This window comes from Stigmatopora argus, chromosome 3 (genome assembly GCF_051989625.1).
Source record: "Stigmatopora argus isolate UIUO_Sarg chromosome 3, RoL_Sarg_1.0, whole genome shotgun sequence".
NCBI classification, from domain to species: domain Eukaryota; kingdom Metazoa; phylum Chordata; class Actinopteri; order Syngnathiformes; family Syngnathidae; genus Stigmatopora; species Stigmatopora argus.
Genome location: NC_135389.1, coordinates 15470168 through 15492060, shown reverse-complemented (window position 1 = coordinate 15492060; position 21893 = coordinate 15470168). Strand labels below are relative to the sequence as shown.

Genomic DNA, 21893 nt, shown 5'->3' with positions numbered 1-21893 from the left:
AAAGTTTTCTTGTACGTACGTATTAGCTTAAATTTAACGCTTTTTCCAAATGTCATTTACTGTAAGTATAATCTAAACCAACTAAAAAGGCACAATTTGCTCATGATAGGAAGAAAGAAATACACTTATGATTATTGCTGGGTAACGCAAGAAGTTGGTTTTATAGTTCATTCACACGTTTTGCTTTCAAACTTCCCCAAAAGTAAACTGTTTAACAAAGATATACCCTGAGGTTTACTTCACCTCTCGGCTATTTATCTACTGTCACCTAGTGGAAGAATATGGAATTGTTAAACTTAGTATACACCGATCATAACAGGAGTCAGGAGAAAAGTCAGAAAATATTATATGTATAGTATATGTATGTATGTAAATTTCTAATTATTTGTCTCTACTTCGTGGCACCTTAGCAACTTTCCGAGCATAGTATTTATTTTAAAAAAACGGGGAGACACTATTTCAGTGCAAACATTTATTATTGAAGTGATGAATTGCAAACAAACAACATCCACTACAAGCAGCTTCCCTTTCAACAACATAGTTGTGCCACTCCTGTTGAGCAGACTTGTGGCATCAGAGGAAGCGTATGCCTGCTCCAAACTGAACTCCATCACATATCCTGAAAGTTTCAAAGTGAAAAATCAAACTTGATACATACATCTTTTAATATTACTGCCATATTCTGAACTCATCCTCTGTTAAACAAAAAAACATACTTTCACATTCTGCGGTGAGTGATTCAATAGCAGCATTACCTGTCTCCACTCTGTACTCCCATGGGAATGCAGTAGTTGAGTTCCAGTCTGGCAATGTTCCCCAAACGCAACACGATTCCAAGTCCATATGACCAGCGGATGCACTCTGCAAGTTTCTTCAAGTGTGCTTGAGGGCCCTCCCCTAAGCATGACAATTCTCCATTTCATCATTTTTGGAACAATGTTGATTTCATTTTGGAATAATACAAAAACATTAATTACCGCTTCCAAATTAAAACTGGCTATTGTAGAACCTTTATTACCTACAGGCAAAGTGAACTCACCATAGTTAAGATTACAAAGGTTCCCTGCGTTGAGGAAAAAATGTGTTCGGAAAAGGTCGCCGAAGCCCCCCTTGCCAGGTCGGAAAGGCAGCGGAGTATAAAGGTGAAGGCCTCCTGCCCAGTAGGCCTCTCCTCCCAGGTAATCACCTGTCATACCAATAACAACCAATAGAATACAAGGTAAAAGACCCCAAATTAATCATTGAAAGGTGCCAAAGAGAAGAACGAATATTTCACCTTCACTTTGCGGACCCATGCTGTACATGCTGAAACCACGAATACTGGTGGGGCCACCCAAATAGAATCTGGAGGGACGGCACAGAAATCAGGGATTATACATTCAGACACTTAAATCACATTATTGCAGGGAATGTTTTCCAGACCCACCAAAAATACAAAAAATGCACAGGATTAAAAGGGTTAAAAAGCATTACCTATCTGCTATGCTTGTTGGCTTGTCACCAATAGGTAGCAGCAAACCCCCCCACAGGGAAGCAGACAGAACCTGAAAAAGTTAAAGAAATTGTGTAAAACTATTTTTTCACAACCGCCATTTGAACCATTTTTAATACATATTTCTTTTTACTTAAAAATACATGCATTCCTCTTAAATTTAAAAGGCACAAACAAAAATGCGTGAATCTCACAGAGTCCCAGAAAAGGCTTTTATTGAGCTGGATTTCAAAGTCCTCCTTCAGAAAACTGGCATCTCCACCAGTGTAACCAGCAAGCTCCTGCACATTGCATCGTAGCACACAATAGTCCATAAATAAATATTAATTACACGTTAGAATTCGTAGTGAAGTTGTCGCAGCCCACCTGGTGTATTTTTAACAGGCCACCTTTTCTTGGCAAGATGGAGGAGTTTCTGGTGTCGATGACCATAGCGTGCTGGGGGAGAGATGTTTGACATTTTTCGAAAGCTGATGCTTCATTATCTAAGAAGCTTTTGCTTGTTTTTTGTAAAGGATGACCATATTAAATTTAAAATAACATTGACATCATGTGGTGACATGGACTTAAAGCTGGAATACCGCAAGTGACGACTTAAGTGTATGTCCACTCTCTTGCCGGACAGCGAAGGAGGCAGTGCGAGCCAAGCATCCCAAGTCTCTCCAGACCCCTTCCCACTTCAGGGTTTGGTTCGTCTTCCAAACCGGAAACTAAACAACGATGGACGGCTAAAGGTAAAATTCTTATGTATGATAACAATCAAACCAATGTTTGTAGTCGTTTACGTTCAGCTCGGCAGAAACGCCTCGATCCGTCTCCCTCAGCGAACTCCAGGGAAACTGACCGGTTACTTTGTAGGCATTGAGTGTGATGCTGGACAATGGGACAATAAAGAAGTGGAAAGTCAGTATTTTTTAACTGTAAACAAATGGAAAATCCTGATGATCACTACGAATAAAGATATTTGATTCTTACTTGCGTTCAAAGTTTCCCACTTGAGGTTTGAAAAATGAGAGACCGTATGAAGTCTCTTTGGTGCCGTACGAGAACTGAAACGTGAGTTTTTCGGCTCGGCCAAAGACATTGGGCAACTTCATACCTAGCACCTGCGGTGAAATATTATTTCACCATCCTTTAGAATGGGTAACCAAAAGGAAGTTGTTAATCAATTTGAGCACTCACCATACTTCCTTCATTGTTCCCAACCATAGTGTTGTAACTGCCAGTCATCCGCCTCAGTTCGGTGACCTCGAATGTCACATCGAGGCCATTAGGAAGAGCATCATCACCTTAAATACAAGTATGGACAACTCTGTCAACGCCATAATGGAATGGATAAGTTCTTTTTCATTGTATTATTGGATGAAATTAAATGAAATCTACCTGAAAAGATTTTAAAGCATTTACATAGATCCATAATAAATCCTGAATGTTTTGAGAATGTGCATAATCTTTTTACTGTGGTTTTTTTTTACCTCTAGAGGTGTCAATAACAACTTCCACTTTGCGGAAGATTCCAAGACGGAGCAGCTTCTGCCTGGCTTGATGGGATCTTTTCATCACCTGAAAAATCATTACAGTAAGTAAGTAATTTACGGCACAAGATGATATACAGTGCATACGTCAATTAAATTCTTTGCACGAAAGACGTCTGAAATCTCATAAGACAGCAGGTCCTCCTTGGTTCTCCCAAGCCCATCTATATGCACACGCTGGACTATCACCTTTGAAAATTGAAGAAACAATTATTAATAATTAATGACTTGACAAAGACAGTTTGCAACATATTTCCAGATCTTACATCCTTGTTTTCTAGAATTTCCTGTTTGGGCTCCTGCTCGATATCAGGAGGTTCGATGTCATCGGCATGGACACCCAACTCAGGACCCTGCATGGGCAGAGGGTCCAAGCTCTGCAACACCACAATACAAAAACACAAACCACCATCACACACACACACACACACAGTTTTCTGTAGTGTATCTACATATGCTATTTGGCAAAAATGAGAAGAATAAATCAATTTGCTGTTATCAAAAAGAGTGAACTCTATTCATATTTCAGAAACTCTGCAAATTAATAATACAATTCCTGAGGAATTGTCTGCACAGCTGACACAGATATTAAAAGCTTAAATGACAAATTGAACAAATCATTAGTGTTCGTGTGGTATTATTACGTCTCGTATAGAGACAACGAATAGCTGTTTCATGACTAATCGATTACAATATTTGCCAGTTTTGATAACCAATTGCTACATACACTGTATGGCTGTCCAGACAGTGTAATGTATATTTTAGTTCCAAAATGTGTTTTTTCCGAGATAAAAAAAAATGTGATGGACAACAATAAAGAATCACAGCGTTAGGATGAAACGATCTGACATCTTAAATTTGAATTAACTAAACAACCAAACCAGCACTACATGAACGTTTTATGTGTGAAATGTAAAAAAAATAAGTAAACAAACATTTTCATATTTTGTCTGGGGATTATATCGGACCTTGGACCACTAATAGTCAATGTTCCGTTGAAGGGTGGACGCTGTCACCGCGGGCCTCCCTTTTTTCTCCTTAGCAGCCCGGCACGCCGAGAGGTCAAACGGCAGAAACAACAGCTTTTGTTGCTTTTTCTTACCCTTGCGTGGACGGTGCCCATGCTGGGATGCACACGACGGCGGCTCGGCGTAGAACGGGGGCTGCTGAGAAAGGAAAAGACGTAAAGGCAACCACTCAAAATTAAGCGGAGACGGGAGAAAGGGCTTCACGTAAGGAGGCGGCCATGTCACTTCCGGAACTCGGCTTGGCCGCGCCCACCATGAGGCGGCCATTGCTCTCTGGGTTTCGGGGGGGAATATAGTACGTATATTAGCTAGTATTGTACATATATTTAAAAAATGAAAAATCATGAATAACATGCACTTACTGTATACATATGTGATAATGTGTACATATAACATACTGTTAATACAATAAAAATAAAATAAATTTACAAAGTTAATTATCACAATTAGTAGTATATAGTCCTGGTAATGTAAACAAACGGAAAAGATTAAAATTGGATTAAATTTAAAATGTTATAATAAAGTATATTTCTAAATAAACAAATTAATGGAATAATGACCTTATAACTTAAAAGGTAAGTAAGTACATTGGTGGGGAAAAGAAGACACAAATAGAATATACACGAAATGTATATTAAATACAAAAAATAAGGGCAGCACATAAGTGAATACTTGTGACCTAAAATGCAAACTCCAGAGAGTAGAGTAAAATTGGAAGATGAGTGAATGAACTACATCATGATTATTTTATTTGCACCCGTGTTTATTCATACAACATTCCTTATGCAGTATATATATATTTCCCATAAATCAACTCATGGACACATGAATATTCTGTATAGTATTTTTCTCTGCAGTAATAATTTCCTCCAACGCTATAAATACTACATATTATTCTGTACATCATGTTTTTTAACTATTAGTAAATAAGACCATTTGTACAATGAGATATTTTTGGTTAATTCATTAGTTCTACTAAAGCATGTTTTACTGTTTTTCTGTTTGTCTGCGTAGTAATATCAGCCTTCTTTGTGGAAGTAAACATTTATGTTTCCGGTTGCTTGTAAGTGGCAGAGCATTTCTCCAGGCTTAGCATCCTGTAATGAAAATAGAACCAAAGATTATTGCCAGCATTTTAGGTTTATGTTTATATTTGAATTATTTACCTATCAAACGACAGTGAAAAGTTTTAAATGTTGAATTTTGACACTCAAATTATTCTCATAACTTCTCTTACCCTTCTGTAATGAAAGTATCATAGGATATTTTGTCATCATTTACACCATCAGGACACTCGTTGATGTCCTTCATTCCCAATGAGATGAGAGCTGTAGACAAAACAAGGCTCAGTTTGCATAACAGAATTGAACAAATATTTTTCCTCTTGATGTGCTAACTCACCCTGTTTGTATTGTGCAAACGTGATGTATCTGTCATTGGCTGGGTCTACTATACCAAACGCTGCATCAAGATTGGAATGGCTGAGCAAACTGGGCGCTTTTTGTCCGCTATCCCGAGCCTCTTTCAGCTGTTGTAATTTCTCGATAAGAAACTCTTTGGGATCGTCTGACACACAAGTACTAAGACTAATGAATAAAAATATATGGGCTAGCATAAATATACTATACATATTAATATGTTGATAAAGTTTTCCGCTCCTTGTAATACACAAAAGACTAACCGGGTCTATAGAAGAACAGCATGCTTGTGAGGTTTTTCATGAGGTCGAAGATTTTGTGTTTTTCCAGGTAAGCAGAAGCTTCTTTCTCTCGCTCAGTTGCCATGTCTCTCTTTCCTTTTGTTGATGTCTGTTGCTAGGAGACAGCACAGTCACGCCCCCTCCACCCCCAAAAAGATGTCACTTTATTGATCCAATTTTACAAATACTTTATTAATCACAAACATTTAAACCAAAAAAACATAAAAAATAAATTGTTTCATTTTATTGATTCCATATTAATCCAGTTTTGGTTTTGCTTCCGCGTGATGCTGTGCAGGTGCTTCTCTGAGTTTGAACCCAAGTAATTCTGTCCGAAGCTCGCCAGGGTTTGGAGGGATCTCTGGTATAGTCTGAGGGAGAAAGAAAAATGTACTCAATTTAAAAATAAAAAACCTTCATAACGTGGACACAAGGAAACTGGATGTTTTATTTGATTTAGACATCTCACCAGATCAGGTAAATAGTACTGATGGACCACCTGTGCCCCAACAAACATAGCCAATATGCTAGCTCCGTACATCCTCAAGTACCGGGTCCACGACACTCCGGCAGGCATTTTTCCTGGAACACCATGTACTTTTAACTGCAATAAAAAGGCAATTATTTAGCTCATAATAACTAACACTATACAATGTATAGTACAGTACAGTATAGTGTATCATGCACATTGTACATGTTATCAGGCTAAAATGACAAGCACTGCTCGTTTGATGACAGAAAACCGTAACAGAGTAAGCGCTCCTTAAATCGAATTGAAAAAGCCTACCCTGTTAAAATGCTATATGTTCTACTAATAAACATGAAATCATGTTTAAACCCCAAGGACTTGTCATTGGAGCTATCGAGGTTCGAATGCATGAAATACAACATGTAACTCGTAGATCGTAACGCTCTAGTGGAGTGTCATCCACTTTGCTTGAATTTACAAATCTGCAGATGCAACGTTGAAAGTTGATAATTTCCCAAATTATTAATGAAATTAATAAAATTTTTAGGCATTACATTTTGTGTGTGTTAATATTCGTGTTAGGATTTAATATATCATTGGGAAGATACTGTTCTAACGAAGTAGTGTGTCTAAATTTTGCATCTTTGATCGCTTTCTTCTTCGGCGGAGTAATATCCCCAATCTATGGCGCCAATAAGTGGCGTGGCTCTTTCAAATCCAAGTTAGTACCTATAAACTACAACATTGTGAAAACAAAAACAAAAAATAAGGAAAAACATCATATTTTTTAATCATTGTGAATATTATTCAGGCCATTTTGTGCTTTAGATGGCGACAGCCACCAAGAGGGAGAGCGTTCTAGCTCCTCCTACCACTAGAGGGCGATAAGCAAACGGGTCGCCAAATTTAAATGGTCTTTGTTTTGGAATCGCTTCCCTGCCCCCTCGTCTCACATCGGAAGCCTTAAAAATGTATGACAGGTATGTGAAATTTAGCATGTTTCTAGTTATTTTTGTGCTAGTAGACGTATGTCATATACTGCATTTTAACCCGTGACAAGTACTATTTTCTGTCCCTAATTTTGGAACAGAACAGACGAATTTGATCTCTCCTTAACCACATTTCCTTCTTGAACACAGCTTTGTTATCCTAATGTTTAACCTAAAAATTGTGACACCAACTTCATGAATGTAATTTTTGTGTGTGTGTGAAGTAAATCGTCTGTTAATATGGAGGAAAACGAGTTTACACCGTTGACGGTCCCCACGGATTATTTCCAACAGTGGTGAGTTGTTGCTGGAATGGGACGCTCGCTCTGAGGAATGCACATCTTGATCTCTCCTTTTTATTTTTATTTTATTTTTTTCAATGTGATACATCTTCCTTTCGAATCACGCAAAAACACCCTCCCATTCCATTCATGTATTTTATTTTGCATGTTATCGATATGCACTACTCGTTAAAAGAAATTATAGTTATTGTTTACCTTTGGTTGAAAGTTCAAAATCTACCTAAAATGCAATATTTACTCAATTTGACTCCTTTTGAAAGCAAATGTTTATTTACTCAATATTTCTGTTCCATCTTTGTAAAACTAATTGTTCTCCAAAGATTCAAAACGAGGGTGATAGTGGCACAGTTGGCAGACCGGGTCATCAATCCATATACCAACTGGCCACTATCCAAATGTGCTTAGTCAAGACACTGGATTCTAAAATGCCTCTTTCCGTTAGCCTGGCTGGCAGCACCTTGCATGGCAGCATCCGCATGTCTTAATGTGAACCTTCCATGTAAAGTACTTTTCTGTGAATGATGCTACAAGTATTTTTATTTTTGCTTGCTTACCAAATGTGTAATGTCCTTTTTTCTCATATCCTTCAATGCAAACCTGTATTGAAAATGTCAATGTTGGACGACTACACTTTGTACTCTGTAGTAAAATGATTGCACCCATTTCAGGTTACTAGTATGACCAAGAATACACTTAGATATCTAAATATTAAACAGATGCTTAAACATATTTCCACAACTCAAGTGTCACCCAGCTAACAAATTTGCAAAACAATAGGACAACTACATTACTATTGATGCATAACACCTGTTTAAGAAATGTGCGCTATAAGTCCAATAAGTGATAAAACTTCACTGCATCCACTTCTTCTTGTAAGGTACCAGTCGAGCCAGCAGTACCCAGAGGTGCAGCATGTGGTGTCCCACAACAACCACTATACCGACGGCACCAAGGATGAGCCCGTCATGGCCGAATTGTCGGTGCACCGGGAGCAGCCGCTCTATCCAGAGCAATTTTATCAGAATTACTCCCACTACCAGGAGCCCGTTTACCAGCAGGAGCCACAGCAGCATCCATCCTACCCACAACAACAACAACAACAACAACAATATAATGTCCAACAACAGGAAACGCAATACCAACACACTGTACTACAACAACAAGAACCTCAATACCAAAATACAACGCAGCAACAGGAGCCTAATGTTCCCCATCAACCTCCACCTGCCACTCCACCCCAAGGTCAGATAAATGGAAGAAACAAGCTGGTTTGGGCAATTGTTTCCCAAAACTCCTTTTTTTCTCTCTCTCAGTAATGACGCCAGTGAAGAAGAAGCGAGGTCGCCCGCCAAAGATCCAGCGTGAAGAAGGAGTAGCAGTAAAAGATGAGGAGGAGGAAGCCAGGGAGACAGCGGCGAAAAAGGCCAAAAGGATGCTGAACCGCTTCAACGGCATGTCAGTGGCTGAGGTTATGGCCAAAACACTGCCTGATGTTATTACCTACAATCTTGACATTTTGATTGTGAGTTATAAAGAGCATACTGTACGCAGATTCCTTTATCATGAAAAGTGCACAATTCTGAGAGGGTGCGTCAGCAGGTTTTTGTCTGAAAAACGCAGGGTTTTCCTTTAGGTCAGTTTCTATGGTAACCCGGTTGTATTTCTCCCCAGATTGGTATTAACCCGGGACTTATATCGGCATACAAAGGACACCATTACCCCAACCCTGGGAACCATTTCTGTATGTTGGCATTTCAATACTGAACTCTTTTATTTTACTAACTTAAAATGCTCATGCACCTCATATTTTATTTTTTTCTTTCTGTTATTTTTATTTCCTGTGAATTTGGAACAAATATTTCAACATAAAACTGGGCATTTTTTGTTCCTACAGTATTTGCAAATGCATGTGCACCACATGAAATTGAAATTTATGCAACTATTACATTTGGCCAAGTGATAAACAAAATATTGCTTCTGTTACATTTGGACAAGTTACGAAAACAAGAAAGTCATGCCTTTTTTATTTCATTTTAACACGGCATAATTGAATAAGAAATTTAAAATATGTAATACTATCAGTATAGTAGCAAATTGGACCGTAGCAGCACATCAAATTCCCCAAATATTATATCCCCTGTTTTATTGAGATTACATCAAAACTGTAGAATGATTGATATTTTTTTTTCTCCACAGGGAAGTGTTTGTTTCTGTCGGGTTTCACTGAAGAACAGCTGAACTTCATGCACGATGAGAGCCTGCCAGAAAAATATGGAATCGGCTTCACCAACATGGTAGAGAGGACCACGCCTGGCAGTAAAGACCTTTCGAGGTGAAACAACAACCACCTAAACAGTTTGAATGTTTTTGTGCCAGGGATAATCCCCACAAGATTGTGTTGTTCTGTTTTTGCAGTAAGGAAATCCGCGAAGGAGGGCGGCAACTGCTTGAAAAACTGCAAAAATACAAGCCGCTGATTGCTGCTTTTAATGGAAAAGGTACACCGATTAATGACATTTTGCTTTCTCCCAATGCTATGCTAATTTGTCCTTTTTACATTGATAAAGTCAACCATTTTAAAAATATTTTTGCAAATATAACAATCTTCAAAAATGCCTTTGGATAGGTCATGCATTAGAGGAATGAAGATTCTATTGATGTTTTAGACAAGCAATCAATTTGATTGTATTGCATTCCTTAAAACCAGTATAGCTTAGTGATGCCATTTCAAGCATTGATTAACCAGAAGAAAAGACAGGACATTTTAACATTTTATCCTTTTAGGTATTTATGAAATCTTCTGCAAGGAAATTTTTGGTGTGAAGGCAAAGAACTTGGATTTTGGATTGCAACCGTACAAGATCCCTGACACTGAAACCGTACGTTACACAGGACTGCCACAAACAATAAACACCTATTTAAAAAAAATCCCAACTTGTTCCCTTGGGCCAGGTGTGTTACTTGATGCCATCGTCCAGCCCACGGTGTGCCCAGTTCCCCCGCGCGCAAGACAAAGTGCACTTCTATATCAAGCTGAAGGAACTACGAGACCACATGAAAGGCGCAGTTCCCAAACGGGAGGTGCTGGAGACAGACTACTCCTTTAATCTAGAGAAGGCAAAAGGTAGGGAGGTAAAAAATTGGTGTTACTTTCCTGAATTTATTTTTTAAAATGGAGCATTTGTCATGCAGAAGATGCAAAGAGGCTCGCTATCAAAGAGGAGCAGATGGATCCTGAGTACGAAAGCTGCAGTGGTCAGAATACGCATGCCAATCCGGTCGAGTCTTTCTGAAGTCAAATCTTGCAGCCAGCACATAAAGAGGAATCACGCAACGTAGCTGCAGGATTTTAATGGAGTGCACTAATTAAGGAATGCACACGGCTGTTTTAGCCTGCCGCTCACTGTGCATGTACTGTACTTGGTGTAATATTTTTCACTATTTATTGCATTTAGTATCATCATTTTTTCATTTGCTTATTTTTGTACTGTATATTTTGAAATAACTGAATTTTATGTGTGATCATAAGTGCAAAGCAAGTAATTCAACTGTACAATTTCTATTAAAATTGTAATGAAGACTCCTTTACTGCTTTCCCTATTTTTGTAGTGAAATACTATGTACATACAGTATTAGTAAAAACACAAGATAGATAAATCAGATTTACTAGGTTGAACCAATGTACCATAAGAAGGCGATGTTGCAAGTGTAAACAAAGGACATTTGTACTATGCATATTCATTAAACCTCGCATGCACATATTTTCTATTTTCAAACCATACTCCTATATATTAGTGGACATTAGAAACTTTTTCATTTGAATGAAAACATTTTTGTAAAATATATTATATCTAATATTTCTGCTGTATGACGTTTACTTTTAATGATATACAAATTATGTGTGGAAAGCATACACACACAAGTAGCACGACCATCTGATTAAAATATGTTGACAGTTAATCTAAATATTTATTAAATATTAACTAATAGTCTCGGCCCATTAGATGAAATTTGCCAAGGATGTTTTGTGAAAAAGAAAAAGTGCATTATACTTGGGGTGCATGTTGTGCACCAGAGGATTCAACAGCATGCACTTTTAGCCAATAGGAAACGACCTTGAGTTTAAAAGCCAAGCAGCTCAAACCAATAATACAATAGGGTTAACAACTCGTTGCTTTGCAAGATTTCTTCATTTATATTTTTACAGATTAATTCAAAATTACATTTATTAAAATAGAGAAAATAATTACATATTTATTCAAGTTCAAGTAATTAATGCAGACCTGCTAAATTCATTTGTTTAAACATCCCTTAGCGTAATCCCCCAAAGACTGGAATTTGGAATCGTCCGGAGTCAAAGTTGACTGGGACTGCGCTGTCATGTCTTTTGTTGCATCCGTTGCTTCTCCAATGAGCTGAGTAAAAGAGCGGCATATGAGGGGGGAAAATCAATTTCCCCAAAAAAAGAAACGGATTATAACACTCGTTGATTAGGTACGTCCCGTGCATATAATTTATTCTCAACCTTTGGGCCGTTTTTGTTCATTCTTCCAATGTAAAGGCAGGATCATTCATCCATGATAGCTTAGCTGCTAGTTTGGGGCCAATATTAGCTATAGTTATGATACTTGTCTTATATAACTTATAAATATTATTTTTTCACCACAACTCAATAAAAATGTGGAGTTGCGTAGTTCGCAAATCCAATCGTTTATTTAATTGTTTCTAAGATATTGGGATTTACACTCTAGTTTGTTGTTAGCATTGTTTGCACTTAGCCGTGAAAGAAAGAGGGTAGGTACATAGTTAGGAATATGATTTTTTTTGTAGGAAGCGTTTATTTGTAATCGATCGGTTAATGCGCTATAACACGTCTAATTGTGATGAATTTGATCTCAAGTGAAATTTGCTGTTGTTATTGTTTTTAATGTGTGAACAGAAGCAAATCAACAATAGACAATGGGACACTTGGCACTATACTTTTCATACGCAGAAATATGAGTGTGGTGAACTTCAGACTAATCTTTTATTATTTTGCAAATCTACTTCTGTCCTGCTGTAACGATACTACGACCGCTAACAATCATTAGTCATGTTTAACCATAGTTAAATTTGTGTAATCATGCATGAATACGTTATGATTGTAAATTGACACAAATGTACCAAACAAATTGTAAATAGAGGTAATGAGTGTTAGTGGCTGGTTTTTCAGTCATTGTGTTTCACTATTTTTTTTAGTTTTTTTTCATATATGCTTTTTTGCATTTGTAGATTGTTGTCAAATCATCTTTGTTGCATGTGCCACTTCCATTTCCCGTGTTGATTTATTTATTTGATAAAGTTAAACCACGCACGAGCAAGATGGACAATAAGCTGAATGGATCCTTGCCTGTTGGCTCCTCAGAGTATCTGCAACAGTGGTGAGTGACACAGAATGGGCCAATAGACAACAACTTCGTTCCCCTTTCTTTCTCACTTTTTTAAAACCTTAAATCCAATTATGTTCATCATACGATTTCAAGTTTTATGTCTATTGTTTTGCTTTGGTATCAATATGTGGACCAGATTTTGCCTAATTCTTTTCCACCAAATGTTAATTTTTCCTACCTTAGGATTCAGTCTGCTCAACAGTTCCAACTCCAAGCCCTTCAAGCCCAATATTCGGCTTACAACCATCCGCCGCATTACCCTGAGACACATACAGGAGGAGCTGCAGAAGCGACCCCGCACATTGTGCACCCTCATCCCATGATGGAGCAGCAGGAACCTACCAACCTCACAAAACGTATTTGAAAAATCTCCAGACCCATTCAAACGCTAGATTTGTGATTCTATTTTTAAGCGTAGCACAACAAACAAATGAATGACGTTTTGTAGACTGTTCACCAATAACTGTTTTTTATTCTTTTTTTTGACCCTTCATGCAGCTCCCCCCAAAAAACGAGGCCGACTGGCTCAGCCCAAGGAACCCAAGCCACCAAAGGCCCCGAAAGTGCCAAAAGAACCCAAGCCACCAAAAGAGCCCAAGCCCCCAAAGGAGCCCAAGCCTCCCAAGCCTCCTAAGCCTCCCAAGGCACCCAAGGCGCCCAAGCCACCCAAGCCTCCAAAGGAACCCAAAGCGCCCAAAGGCAAACCGGGTCCAAAGCCCAAGAAGGGCGCCGAGGGCCAAGCGGCCGACGGCAAGCAGGAGAAAATCGACGAGAGCTTCAAAAAAGTCAAGAGGAAAATAGATCGTTTCAAGGGCATGTCGGAGGAGGAGGTGATGAAGAAAACGCTGCCGGACCTCTTGGACCACAATCTGGACTATGTCATTGTGAGTTCACCTCTTCGGGGCTACTGTATATGGAATTGGGATTTTTTTGGGAGGGGTCTGAACATGTCAAATTGTTGTTCTTGCAGATTGGTATCAATCCCGGCCTGATGGCTGCATATATTGGACGATGGTTTCCGGGCCCTGGGAATCATTTTTGTGAGTGGATGTCAGACTGAGTCCATTTTTCTTCTTCTGGTTTGGCCTTAAGCAAGGGCTCTCAAAGGGCTGCATTTGAATCTAAAAAGGATGAGATGGGTCAGATCACTACTATATGGAAGAGTCAAAGTCAACATTTTCATACTATATGTAAGACTGGTTCTTACTTTTGTATTTCATTTAGCCATTGAATTGTTAATTTGATTCACCCTAGGGAAGTGTCTGTTCCTGTCGGGATTTACCGATGAGCAGCTCAACCACATGCACGACACCGTTTTGCCTAGCAAGTACAAAATGGGTTTCACCAACATGGTTGCCAGGGCGACGCCAGGCAGTAAAGACTTGTCAAGGTAGGTTTCAAATTTATATTCCTATCACTTGACAACTGCTTTAAACATTCGTTGTTTTTGTCTCCACAGCAAAGAGCTGCGCGAAGGGGGCAAAATTTTAGTGGAGAAACTAATTAAGTTCAAACCACTCATTGCTGTGTTTAATGGAAAATGTAAGTCTGGATGTAGTTTGTTTGAACAAATGTTCGCATTTGACAAAATCGGAACATATATACTTATTTTGCCAGATATGTGGCCAACATAGATCAACAAAATATACATAATTTGTTTTAAATGATTAATCTTTGGAATTGAAGTTGAATCATTTTCATTGACACAGTGGTTTTGAATCACTGCGTTAAGTGTACAATTCTTCAAGTCATGTGTTTCCCTCCTCATTCTTCCAGGCATATATGAAATGTTTTGTCGAGAGCTCTTTGGTAAAAAACCAAAGACGCTGCAATTTGGTTTGCAACCGCACAAGATCCCGGACTGTGAGGTGGTAAGTAAACACCCTTCTTTGCAACAGTGAGGTACTACTACCATTGTAGAGGTCTACTTTATTTGCCTTTCACATAAGAACATTTTTTTCCACATTTTATTAAGGTTGTAAATTCTGTCCAACTTTCCCTGGAAGTTATATATTTTTTTCATTTTCTCACCAGGCTCTGTACTTGATGCCATCCTCCAGCGCTCGTTGTGCTCAGTTCCCTCGCGCTCAGGACAAAGTGCACTTCTACATCAAGCTGCGGGAGCTACGAGACCACCTGCGGGGCATTCAGAAGCAAAAGGAAATCGAAGAGATCAAATACACCTTCGACTTAAAGTTGGCCAAGGGTGCGTGAGTCAGGATCCCGGCCACGTCGTCAGCAGCGTTGTTCATTTTGCCGTCCGTCTCCACAGAGGACGCCAAGAAAGTGGCCATCAAGGAAGAGCAGTACGATCCCGGTTACGAGGACGCATACGGTGGCGCTTATGGCCAGCCGCCGGCCGAGGAAGGCCTGGGTCAAGCCAATGGTCATTGTGCGTTTTCACCGAGCCGGGAAAATGATGCAGGTAAAGGCCCATTTTCTGTCTGCAGGCTTGAGTTCGTTCTTTTTCATTGTTAAAAACATAGATTGTGTATTTGTATGTGGATCTACAGAAGACGGAGGACAGGAAGGGGGCACCTCAAACAAACTTCCCGACGAAGAGGGGACGACAGAATCGTCCGCCAATCAGATTCTAGACATGAGCAGAGGAGGTGGAGGCGGAGGAGGAGCAGATGAGGGTGGAGGAGATAGTCAAGCGGTATGAGGACAAACTGTTACCAATTTAAAAACAACAACAAAAATCTTCCTTAGTGGAATATAAACTTTTAGATAGACTATGTAGACATTTTTGCAGAATATTCTTTCTGCAGTGGTTTTTAATTTTCATTTGTTGTATGACAAACGTCAAGGCAGCCATTTTATAACCGCCGAATGCAGGGACAATGGCTTTTTTTTCTTTTGCTGCCTTTGGAGAAAATGGGTTTTTACTCGGCACGCCACAGTAGCTGTGGCAGCGTCGTACCAGAATGTTGAGTAGGAAAATGGAACACAAATGCTAACTTTTCTAGCATTGTTTGTTTATATTTTGACTCACAGCAGCACGCTATGAACTCAAGTATTGAGACTCTCTTCCCTAGTTCAGGACTTTCAGATGTCTACATACTTTTGTTCACATGCGCCCGCTTCACATTAGGTGGTGTGTTCCAATATTTACTATTTGCCTCCTTTACAGGCAAAATTTTAGAGAATCTCTTGATCGAGGCTTGTCCCAATACTATTGTCTTTCATGAGGTCGCCATTACATTGGCCAGAGTTGTGTGAGCAAATGTATTGAGAACCTCCTCGTACTTAATACATGGTTGCATTTGACTTTTTAACAGTCTTTTCCCAATACGTACCTTTTACTGTCACTACTAAAGAAAACACCAGCTGTAAAGCCAAAAGTATTGGGAAGTATGACAACCTTTTAACGAGGTGGTTTGTCCCATTACTTTTGTGCACATATGTTTACAATTGTTGTACTGCACAGTGAGGCAGTAAACATGCGAGCATACTCAACCACTGCTTTGATCGCAGAGGTGATGTCGTCATTGGAAATTACCTCAGTCGAATTTGTCATTAATTGATTTTGTTGTAGGGCTTTTTAGAATTTGGGTTTTATGTTTGTTTTATGATTACAATGTTTTGTCCATTAAAATGTCATGATGGTGCTTTTTACACATTGCACTTTTTATTTTCTCATTCTTGTCTCAGGAAGTGAAGAGTGTCTGTGTAGCCACTTTGGAAAATCTCTGCCAGCTCCTGCATGTCAAACATTGAAATTATAAAGTAGTAGTAGCAGTAGTAATAGTAGTAGTAGTAGTAGTAGTAGTAGTAGTAGTAGTAGTAGTAGTAGTAGTAGTAGTAGTGGTAGTAGCAGCAGTAGTAGTAGTAGTCATAGCAGTAGGAGTAGGAGTAAAAATTCAAATCCAAACTTGAAGTCAAATGGAGGTTACTCTGTTAACACTACAGTCAAGCATGATAAACGTAGGCACAGTGATATATGACTATACTAATGGGCAAAAATATTTCAAATTTGGACTCAAAGATGAATGTTGTTAGTTTTATGTGGACCTAATATGAGTGAAACGGCCTGTCAAAATGTATCAGAATAATCCCAGTTATTCCATGAAAGCCATATTTCTAAGAACCTAACCTCTGGTGCCGGGGGCAGGAACGAGGTGAAGATTCGACGCACGTTTCTCGCGGTCACCTGCAAGCATAGACTGTTACAGTGCACGGAGATGGAGGTCCAAGCCCCATCTTTGGGACTGATGTCACTCTCACTGCAAAACGGGGCCACCGTAATGGTGTTAGGATGCTCCATCATTGGCATGTTGTTGCTAAGGGCTCCATCTATGTACAGCTAAGACACACCAATTGCTGGTTTATAGGTAAATTGGTGGATTGTTGTTTTTTTCGGTAGTGGTGGTGGCTCACCTTTCCGCGGTAGGATGGTGGTATGAAGCCGCAGTAGATGGGAAAGAAACAGCTGCACATCAGCACCTGTACAAACAATTGGATTCAAACATGGAAACAATGCAAGTTCTAACACGATTGTTCGCCTAATGTTAGCTAGCCCACCTGTATGAGCTCCTCTCTGCTGTCAAAGTGCGACACAAGGACGTTGCTCCCGTCACTCAAGCTAGTGAGCGATACGCAGAGCCTGCCCGAAGCGCGTCGGTGGGCATCTTCCGGAAGCTTCTTCTGCAGGGAGTCGCGAACTGTTCGCAGGAGGCTGAAGGTCGGATGAAAGACGCTCAGCCGATGCTTCCTGGCCTCTTTGGCCACCGCCATCAAGTCCAACCACAAATGTTCTGAGCACATATTTACATTTTGTGTCGTTGGCCTCAAACGTGTAATAGAACTCTTCTCAATTGTTGACTCTGAGTGTCAGTGAACCCAATGAACTTGCCACTGTGAACTTAAGTTAATTCATTTTTCATTCCGCTTATCCTCACAAGTGTTGCAGGGAGTGCTGGAGAGCCTATCCCAGCCAATTGGGACACCCTAAACTGGTGGCCGACGAATTACAGGGCACAATAAGACGGACAGCCATTTGGAAAGATAACTGATTTGAAAAAGTAAACCATGAAGGGATAGAGAAAAGGCAAACTGGGGTCAAACAGGGCTGGATTTAAGGTTACGTAACTGTAAAGGTCTTGAATTATGTATGTTTTTGGTTGTGGCTTCAAAAGTTTGCAATTCAAGCAAAATTAATGATTATTCTCCTAGCCTGAGCTTTTTGGTTCAAGTTTACATGTCTCACCGATGGGAAGTCCGACGGCCAAGGCCGCGGCCACCAGGCATCCCGATGAGGCTCCGCAGATCTTTGAGGCTCCGTGTACCAAATGTGGCGCACTCTCCAGGATGCACGTCAGCATTCCCAAGTAGTAAGCGCTACTGAAACCGCATCCCGCAAAGGAAATATTCCACTCTTCCCCCTTGGCAAACATGGCCTCGACGTTTTGACGGTTCACACACTCATCCACATGGTAGTGTTGTGCAACATAGAGGATCACCTGACACAAGCACGCTTTCATAACTCAGTGAGGGGAGGGGCGGCGTTATAAAAATAATCTTGCAGTGGTTCCACCAGGATCGAAGTACTCAAAATAATAATTTCAAATTTTGGAATCATTGATTTGTGTACGGTGACAAATTGGTTCCATGATAGGGGAATCAAAATTAGCTTTTTTTTAACCATCATTTCTGCATGTACTGTAACAGCATAACATACATAACTTTCTTCACATTTTATGGGGTATGGTCACAAAAAGAAGGAGTCATTCATTTTTAACTCAAAAATTTTTTAACAAATTGATTTAAAACAAGATATCAATTGAAGACAAATCAATTTACATATACTTAATTTCTAAAAGTAGGTACATGCTAACATCATTTACAACTTTTATTACAGGCAGATTTTCTTCCTATCTTACAGTGTTATTAAATTTAAAAAAACAAGAATGATGAAACAATACAATACAATGTGTAGAATGCTTACCGCAATTGCAAATTTTTCCTCAGTTCAAACATGGACGATCAATTAATGTATCTTCGATAAATGTATCATTACAGCGTTATTTACAGGCAAAATATGGAACTCAATGTGCCTCACATAGAATTGACTCACACAAGAAAATACATTTTCACTACCTACCCTTGAAACAGTTTTATTAACCGACAACTTCTTGGACCAGATGATGTTATTTCACTCAAGTTCTGGCTTCAAGATAGGAGTAGGGGACCAAGTAAGCAGCGTGTATATTTCTTCTGACACCTGGCCTGACGTGGGCGTAGTCTTGTCCCGGTTGGCCCACAAGTTCAGGTCGGATGGCAGGCTGTAGCATCTTCGCATTCTTGGAGCCTCCCTGCAACACATGCTTTTGAGAAGAACGTCATCTTCAAAATATACCGTCATTGATTGTACCCTTCATCCTCCTCCTCTTCCTCTTCATGCCCCATGTCACGCTTGTAGAAGCCCCCCGCTACCCTGTAGAGCCAAGTCAGGTCCCGCCGCACGTCCGGTAGCCAGTGAGCCACTCTGCAACATGGAGGTATGAAGAAATCTTGCTCTCCCCCGCTGGCTCATTTTGCCGTTATCAACTCTGTCACCTTCGTGCCAGCGAAATGGCCGGTCCGAGGGATTTAGTGCTGGGCAGCCTCAGGAAGGAGGGAGGCATCTTGGGTGTGAACAGCACGGAGACATGAGACAGAAGACCCCCGGCCGGGTGTACTTGTCTGCACGCGGTGCACAAAGCTGACACGCAAACATGCAAAACATAACTCGAAGGACACATTTGAGGACCCTTCTAATGTGTTTAATTATGGGATACCCTTTTTGAGGCTAACAGGGAGGTTTTCTATGACGAGAGGGTTTAGCCACCAATGGTCCTCACTGGACTCCAGAACTTTCAACAGTCCCACCACTAGATCACAGCAGGCTGGTTTGGCTGAAAGGGTTTTCAAACTTCTTGGGGCAGGTTCGCAGTCTATGTGATCTGCGCAGTAAAGTGTTGGTTGAAGATTTATCAAGTTTATTACCAATTGGAATAGGGAGACTTTGGTCTCACTGTTGTCTTGCAGGAAGCGGAGCGCATCCATCCAGCCATTGTGGCAGAATTCAGCCATGGCCTGTAAAAATGAAATTAGCTGGGAATAGCTTATAACAATAAAACATACTACGCTGCATTTTAACTGAGGCTTCCACCAAGGTTGAATAATCCTAAAATTTAAAAACATGAAAATGTCAGGCCACAGAAATCGAGAATAGTCCCGCAGCTGGTAAACGGGTGGTTTGTGGTCTCACCTCAGGCTGTGGCGGAAAGAAGGTGCTGGTCACCCGGTACATGTTCTCCGAGTTGACCTGGATGCTGACGTTGTTAAAGCGAACCTGGTGGAGGCTGGGCGTGTTCGCCCGCGGGCACAGGTCGCTCTCGCCGGCGTACGCCGACACGGTGATGGTGCTCCTCTGGTGGCAGCGGGGCAGGTTGTCGCTAGCCGCACCGTCCACATAGTGCTAGGAAGGGGCCGCAGAAAAGACGTGCTCAACATGCTGACCCAAGAAATGACTTGCAATGATGTTGTCTCACCACACCACGATACGTTGGCGGAATGACTCCACAGTAGAATGGGACAAAGCAACTGCACAAAAGTGCCTGAAGGAAGTCAAATAGACAGTTAAGACACGGTCAGGATAACGTAAATGAATCACACTGCTCCACCTGAATGAGATCCTCTCGACTTTCAAAGTCAGACACCAGGACATTTTTGCCGTCGGAAACCCGCGTGAGTGAAACGCAAAGCTTCCCCGAGGCAAGTAGGTGGGCGTCGGAAGGCAGGCAGGCCAGTAGCGACTCTTTGACCAGCTGCAACAGGTTGTAAGAAGGATGCAGCGGGCCAAGTTTGTGTTTACGGGCCTCCTTCGCCATGTACATCAAATCCACACAGCATTTTTCTGAGAGCGATACCGACACACAAAGTGCAGGGATAAGCTACATTAATCGGCAATGTAAAGAGTCACTGCCAGCCCCTCCAAGTTCAAATGGATTGCATGTTTTTTCAACTTATTTGTCTATCACGAATGTTTGACTTTTAAATTCATAGATTTAATCCTCCTTTTTAGAATGGGACAACTTTTTAAATGAGCTACAGTAACACACCCAAATTACAGTATTTTAGAAAATTCAGTCATGGGTGTAAATTCATGATGATTTTTGGCTAACGTGTCAAAAATGATAAAAATAACAATTTTTCTTTGGAATGTGTGTTACATTGTTATAATGACTTGACTGTGGGTGGAGATGAATAAGGCCATAAGACCTTACAAAAAACATTTGTACAAAATTATTTTGGAGATCAATACTAATTTGAGAATTGCACTGAAAAAAATGCTAAAATCTATTTGAATAATTACAGGTAAAATATATGGCACCCAATGAGTAAGCAAAATCATAGATGCACATTACTTAATCCAATTTATTTTAGCCTAACAGTGAATTTCAGTCAACACTAACAGGAATGTGTGGATTTAGACTAAATGACAAAAATAGAGATGATTCACTTGAGTAGTCTTATTTTCAACTGTTCTGTGGGATTTGTGAAATTTATGACTCAAATTTAGGGTGTGCCTTGATACATTGGAGTTGTATGGTGACTCACTCCATGTTCCATATTGACTGGAAGACGATGAAAGCGAATGATTGCTGCAAAAAGAAAGAAAATTGGATGTCTAGCACCTTCAATGGCAATCAAATTGCTAGTACTCGAAGTTTATATGAATTGGGTGTTGTTTTTCATTGTCAATGGCGGTTAATGAGTTAAATACTATGAAATAAAAACAAAAGAAAGCTTTGTTGTGGACAATAAGCAGAGTGTATTTTTGTTGTGATTATAAATTTAATGAAAAGTCGTTTATATATTTGGGAGCAGGCCTCTGCCGAGGCAGCCAAATTCAAACTATTTTTGACCTTTTTAACTTTGACCCTTTCTCTTCTGACCCTATCAC

The 21893-nt window shown here is 40.0% G+C and overlaps 7 protein-coding genes across 12 annotated transcripts in view; 2 read left to right on the top strand and 5 right to left on the bottom strand.

The window, feature by feature from the left end:
• Positions 1-457: 457 nt before the first annotated feature.
• samm50 (SAMM50 sorting and assembly machinery component) lies at positions 458-4315 on the bottom strand. Of its 2 annotated transcripts, none has more exons than XM_077596186.1 (15): positions 4130-4315; positions 3294-3404; positions 3115-3216; positions 2968-3055; positions 2675-2781; positions 2468-2598; positions 2278-2365; positions 2074-2202; positions 1859-1930; positions 1687-1773; positions 1474-1544; positions 1278-1344; positions 1040-1196; positions 756-897; positions 458-619 (listed from the first exon to the last, which is right to left on the bottom strand). In XM_077596186.1, exons 1-15 carry the CDS (start codon positions 4148-4150, stop codon positions 574-576), a joined length of 1419 nt encoding a protein of 472 aa, XP_077452312.1. In that variant the 5' UTR covers positions 4151-4315; the 3' UTR covers positions 458-573. The 2 variants fall into 2 exon arrangements, with proteins under 2 accessions (XP_077452312.1, XP_077452313.1); XM_077596187.1 differs by having other exon boundaries at positions 1040-1186; positions 1277-1344; positions 4130-4313.
• A 502-nt stretch (positions 4316-4817) lies between these two features.
• On the bottom strand, positions 4818-5887 carry efcab10 (EF-hand calcium binding domain 10). The gene is made up of 4 exons (XM_077596694.1): positions 5737-5887; positions 5457-5621; positions 5293-5383; positions 4818-5152 (listed from the first exon to the last, which is right to left on the bottom strand). Exons 1-4 carry the CDS (start codon positions 5837-5839, stop codon positions 5101-5103), a joined length of 411 nt encoding a protein of 136 aa, XP_077452820.1. The 5' UTR covers positions 5840-5887; the 3' UTR covers positions 4818-5100.
• Positions 5888-5925: 38 nt separating this feature from the next.
• uqcc6 (ubiquinol-cytochrome c reductase complex assembly factor 6) lies at positions 5926-6785 on the bottom strand. Its single transcript, XM_077596695.1, has 3 exons — positions 6542-6785; positions 6224-6358; positions 5926-6125 (listed from the first exon to the last, which is right to left on the bottom strand). Exons 2-3 carry the CDS (start codon positions 6329-6331, stop codon positions 6012-6014), a joined length of 222 nt encoding a protein of 73 aa, XP_077452821.1. The 5' UTR covers positions 6332-6358; positions 6542-6785; the 3' UTR covers positions 5926-6011.
• A 313-nt stretch (positions 6786-7098) lies between these two features.
• Positions 7099-11097, top strand: LOC144071861 (G/T mismatch-specific thymine DNA glycosylase-like). Of its 3 annotated transcripts, none has more exons than XM_077597316.1 (10): positions 7117-7203; positions 7437-7508; positions 8392-8756; positions 8828-8982; positions 9186-9255; positions 9711-9846; positions 9930-10012; positions 10299-10393; positions 10467-10638; positions 10707-11097. In XM_077597316.1, the coding sequence occupies exons 1-10, from the start codon at positions 7193-7195 to the stop codon at positions 10805-10807; spliced, it is 1260 nt and encodes a 419-aa protein (XP_077453442.1). In that variant the 5' UTR covers positions 7117-7192; the 3' UTR covers positions 10808-11097. The 3 variants fall into 3 exon arrangements, with proteins under 3 accessions (XP_077453443.1, XP_077453442.1, XP_077453441.1); XM_077597315.1 differs by having other exon boundaries at positions 7118-7203; positions 8828-9036; XM_077597317.1 differs by lacking the exon at positions 7437-7508 and having other exon boundaries at positions 7099-7203; positions 8828-9036.
• A 778-nt stretch (positions 11098-11875) lies between these two features.
• Positions 11876-16561, top strand: LOC144071718 (G/T mismatch-specific thymine DNA glycosylase-like). Of its 2 annotated transcripts, XM_077597054.1 has the most exons (11): positions 11876-12008; positions 12856-12934; positions 13127-13299; positions 13442-13827; positions 13914-13983; positions 14198-14333; positions 14403-14485; positions 14720-14814; positions 14978-15149; positions 15216-15368; positions 15457-16561. In XM_077597054.1, the coding sequence occupies exons 2-11, from the start codon at positions 12876-12878 to the stop codon at positions 15606-15608; spliced, it is 1479 nt and encodes a 492-aa protein (XP_077453180.1). In that variant the 5' UTR covers positions 11876-12008; positions 12856-12875; the 3' UTR covers positions 15609-16561. The 2 variants fall into 2 exon arrangements, with proteins under 2 accessions (XP_077453180.1, XP_077453181.1); XM_077597055.1 differs by lacking the exon at positions 12856-12934 and having other exon boundaries at positions 11885-12008.
• Positions 16562-16582: 21 nt separating this feature from the next.
• Positions 16583-18367, bottom strand: LOC144071719 (patatin-like phospholipase domain-containing protein 2). Of its 2 annotated transcripts, none has more exons than XM_077597056.1 (5): positions 18153-18367; positions 17468-17700; positions 17324-17389; positions 17040-17249; positions 16583-16645 (listed from the first exon to the last, which is right to left on the bottom strand). In XM_077597056.1, exons 1-5 carry the CDS (start codon positions 18337-18339, stop codon positions 16583-16585), a joined length of 759 nt encoding a protein of 252 aa, XP_077453182.1. In that variant the 5' UTR covers positions 18340-18367. The 2 variants fall into 2 exon arrangements, with proteins under 2 accessions (XP_077453182.1, XP_077453183.1); XM_077597057.1 differs by lacking the exon at positions 16583-16645 and having other exon boundaries at positions 16678-17096; positions 17171-17249.
• Positions 18368-19097: 730 nt separating this feature from the next.
• The window catches only part of LOC144071994 (patatin-like phospholipase domain-containing protein 2), a 3460-nt gene continuing 664 nt past the window's right edge, over positions 19098-21893 (bottom strand). Inside the window, exons 2-8 of the mRNA XM_077597537.1 lie at positions 20611-20843; positions 20479-20544; positions 20196-20405; positions 19723-20020; positions 19502-19646; positions 19317-19430; positions 19098-19257 (exon numbers count right to left, since the gene is read on the bottom strand). Of these exons, the coding sequence (XP_077453663.1) occupies positions 19098-19257; positions 19317-19430; positions 19502-19646; positions 19723-20020; positions 20196-20405; positions 20479-20544; positions 20611-20843 (1226 nt within the window). The remainder of the gene's footprint in view (positions 19258-19316; positions 19431-19501; positions 19647-19722; positions 20021-20195; positions 20406-20478; positions 20545-20610; positions 20844-21893) is intronic.